General features: G+C 44.3%; 1 protein-coding gene across 1 annotated transcript in view; it reads left to right on the top strand.

Moving 5' to 3' along the window:
- Positions 1-801, top strand: part of LOC138950654 (glycoprotein-N-acetylgalactosamine 3-beta-galactosyltransferase 1-like) — a 9,432-nt gene extending 8,631 nt beyond the window's left edge. Inside the window, exon 7 of the mRNA XM_070322365.1 lies at positions 564-801. Within this exon, the coding sequence (XP_070178466.1) occupies positions 564-752 (189 nt within the window). The 3' untranslated portion in view covers positions 753-801. The remainder of the gene's footprint in view (positions 1-563) is intronic.
- Positions 802-4,118: the final 3,317 nt, after the last annotated feature.

Genomic DNA, 4,118 nt, shown 5'->3' with positions numbered 1-4,118 from the left:
AGTACACTTGCTATTCTGTGTTGAAAGATAATTCTATTGGCACTCTGACTCTTACAGGGCGTTCACAGATAACACTGTTTTGTCTTTGTGCCATCTGTTGCAGGGCGTTCACAGATAACACTGTTTTGTCTTTATGCCATCTCTTACAGGGCGTTCACAGATAACACTGTTTTGTCTTTGTGCCATCTCTTACAGGGCGTTCACAGATAACACTGTTTTGTCTTTGTGCCATCTCTTACAGGGCGTTCACAGATAACACTGTTTTGTCTTTGTGCCATCTCTTACAGGGCGTTCACAGATAACACTGTTTTGTCTTTGTGCCATCTCTTACAGGGCGTTCACAGATAACACTGTTTTGTCTTTGTGCCATCTCTTACAGGGCGTTCACAGATAACACTGTTTTGTCTTTGTGCCATCTCTTACAGGGCGTTCACAGATAACACTGTTTTGTCTTTGTGCCATCTCTTACAGGGCGTTCACAGATAACACTGTTTTGTCTTTGTGCCATCTCTTACAGGGCGTTCACAGATAACATTGTTTTGTCTTTATGCCATCTGTTGCAGGGCGTGCAAAGCATGAGTGATTACGCCGTCACGTTCCACTACATCAGGCCCAGTGAAATGCAGACCTTGGACTACCTCATCTACCACCTCAGACCCTACGGCGTCCTGCATGCTCTGCAAAACCTCAACAGAGAGCACAACACGACGTCACTACCCGCAGGACATTCAGAGGTCTTCGCACAACCGTGAAAAGTGGACGATGGAGTCAAATGGACATACGGGCTTAAAAGGGGGTTGGGGTGGGTGGGGGTGGGGGGTGTTATAAGTTGGTGAAAACCACTGTTAAGGAGAGAGAGAAAGTGTGTGTGTGTGGGGGGGGAGGTAGAGAGAGTGTGTGTGTGGGGGGGGAGGTAGAGAGAGTGCGTGCGTTTGTGCATATGTGTGTATGTGTGCTTGCACGCGCTTGCTGTGTGGGTGTGTTTGTGCGTCCGTGCGTGCGTGTGTGTGTGTGTGTATGTGTGTGCGTCCGTGCGTGCGTGTGTGTGTGTGTGTGTGTGTGTGTGTGTGTGTGTGTGTGTGTGTGTGTGTGTGTGTGTCTGTGTGTGTGTGTGTGTGTGAAAGAAGAAGACGGGTCAAAAAGTAGACTGACATAATTATAATATATATTGGTTGTGTTAGGATTGTTACAGGTAACAGCATTACTTTCATTTCTCAAAATACAAAGCAGCATTACCGACACAGTCATTTCTGCCAAGAATTAAATATGCAATGAATCTGAGTATGATACTTGTGTGTGAGTTTGCTTTCTTGTGCATGGAGTAAAGATAAGGATAAGATAAGATGTCATACACCGTACCGTCCTGTGAGGTTACCCTCATGGAAATTCGGGCTGCTTTTTCACCGGCAAAAGTGAGCTGCCATACAGTAAGCTAAGGCGCTATCCATGTTTGGCTCACGTAAGTGTAGCCTATGCGATGCTAACTTTTGTCTGTCTGTGCGTGCGTGCGTGCGTGTGTGTGTGTGTGTGTGTGTGATAGAAACTTTAACATTTCCGAGTCTATGGATAAAGCTCGCATAAGAAGATTACGTCTCGGTCAAAAGTGTTTGACGTGTGTGATAGAAACTTTAACGTTTGAAGACGTCACATTATGACGTAAGAGGGTTAGACGTCACGCGAAGGAATTACTGAAAGTCTCGGTCATTGTTATTGTGAGCGGGCCGAGACTAGTTGGCAGATCTAGTGTCTCGCTTTCTTGCACAGTTTCACCTATGCTTACTGTGTGTGTGTGTGTGTGTGTGTGTGTGTGTGTGTGTGTGTGTGTGTGTGTGTGTGTGTGTGTGTGTGTGTGTGTGTGTGTGTGACGGAGTGATTGAGTTTGTGTTACTGTTTGTCGATTTCTTACGTGAGCCTTGAAGGCTTCGCCTCTTGTTTTTTTTTTGGGGGGGTGGGTGGGGGGGGGGGGGGGGGGGGCTGCATTCGTGTATTCATGTTTCCAAGTCCTAAGACTCGCAGGCTGTGAACTTGGTTTCTTTACCGTGCGGATGCGTTCACATGGGGGTGTTCGGATACCGAAGAGAGTCTGCAAAAAGTTGACTCTGGGAAATAAATCCCTCGCGTCACCGAACTTTGGAATCGAACTCACGCCAATAGCGACAACTGGTTTTGAAGCCAGCGCCGCTGCCGGCTGAGCTATGCCCCTACCCAAATTAGCTACACGTGTGTGACAGAGGACAAAACAACGAAAACATTGCAATGCCTCAGGCAGTTGTTATACTTTGTCAGCTTTTACACTGAAATGATTAGAAGGCACATTCATTAAACATTCATATGAACTAATAAACTCCCTTGCCATTTGGTCTGTCTCATGAACTATCTCGCAACATTTGCTTTTTAGAACTGCCTTAGAAAATGGGCGCCACAGTTTATTAAAATGAAAACAATTACGTAATCAGACTATCTTTAAACAAATGAAAAACATATACATTTTTATATGTTGAAACAGTGAAAATAAGAGACAGAAAAAGAATGCACGTCACAAATTGAACACAAATCGTATAATATTCACACACACACACACACACACACACACACACACACACACACACACACACACACACACACACACACGTACACACACACGCACGCACACACACACACACACACACACACACACACACACACACACACACACACACACACACACCTAACTTGACAAATGGACTACTTTGGACGGAAGTGGGACGGTTACAGATAAGAAGCATATTTGTGTCATTATTGGTGAATGTTTCACATGACGTACATGTGCATCCTGGCGGAGATATTAGGCCAAAAAAAAAATAGGTCTGTTTACGGTAACCCGACCGACCCTAGTTTTTTCGCGCGACCCTAGACTTTTTTTTGACATTTGGGAAAAAAAAAATCTTGTTTTTTTGGCAAAATAACGTAAAAATATGTTTTTTTGGAGAAAAAAAGAAAGAAAAAAAAAATCCCGACCTACCGACCCTATTTTTTTGGCCTATGTTACCGTAAACAGACCTATTTTTTTTTTTGGCCTTAACAAATATATCTGCCCTACTTTCAGATTTCTTCGTATGAGTTATAGAGAATTGCATTCTGTGTTATCAAAAATATGAAGTGAGCCAGAGCTGTACAGTTTCCATTATTTCCTGATCATAAGATTTAAAACTATGCAGTGAGCCCCAAGGCCACAACATGGTAGTGATCCAGTGATCGTATTGATACACTGTACAAGCTAAATCATCAAATTGACCAAAATCGTGTGTTTTTGTTTGTTGTGGTCGTTGTTGTTTTTGTGTAGGTGATGGTTTGTTTGTTTGTTTGTTTGCTTAACGCCCAGCCGACCACGAAGGGCCATATCAGGGCGGTGCTGCTTTGACATATAACGTGCGCCACACACAAGACAGAAGTCGCAGCACATGCTTCATGTCTCACCCAGTCACATTATTCTGACACCGGACCAACCAGTCCTAGCACTAACCCCATAATGCCAGACGCCAGGCGGAGCAGCCACTAGATTGCCAATTTTAAAGCCTTAGGTATGACCCGGCCGGGGTTCGAACCCACGACCTCCCGATCACGGGGCGGACGCCTTACCACTAGGCCAACCGTGCCGGTGTAGGTGATGGTGATGGTGGTAGTAGTAGTAGTAGTAGTAGTAGTAGTAGTAGTAGTAGTAGTAGCAGTAGTGTAGCAGTAGTAGTAGTAGTAGTAGCAGTAGTGTAGTAGTAGTACTACTACTAGTACCGTAAAATCCCTAGCATAAGCCCACCATCTAGCAAACGCCCACCCCCCACTTTTGGCCAAAAGTTGTGCACAGGGGTAACTACCTAGCAAACGCCCACCCTGCTTTTTTCAAAGAGACTATAGGCTCACTTTCACTAGGATTTGTGCAGACTGTTCTAAAAGTCATCATTTTCCCCTTTCTTTACCTTTTCGTGTTTCTTTCCTTTTTATATTTAGTCAAGTTTTTTTCTTATTCTTTGTCCCCTCTCCTCACTCCCACCCATCGTTCATGTTTTTTCGAGTTTCTCTTCTCTTTTTTTCCTAAGTTTGTGGGCTTTTCTTTCTCAGAAAGATTGGGCCTTTTGAAGACA

The sequence above is a fragment of the Littorina saxatilis genome, linkage group LG16, assembly GCF_037325665.1.
Source record: "Littorina saxatilis isolate snail1 linkage group LG16, US_GU_Lsax_2.0, whole genome shotgun sequence".
Lineage (NCBI taxonomy): Eukaryota > Metazoa > Mollusca > Gastropoda > Littorinimorpha > Littorinidae > Littorina > Littorina saxatilis.
The sequence above is the reverse complement of the archived record's forward strand: the minus strand, read 5'-3'. Positions and strand labels throughout refer to the sequence as shown.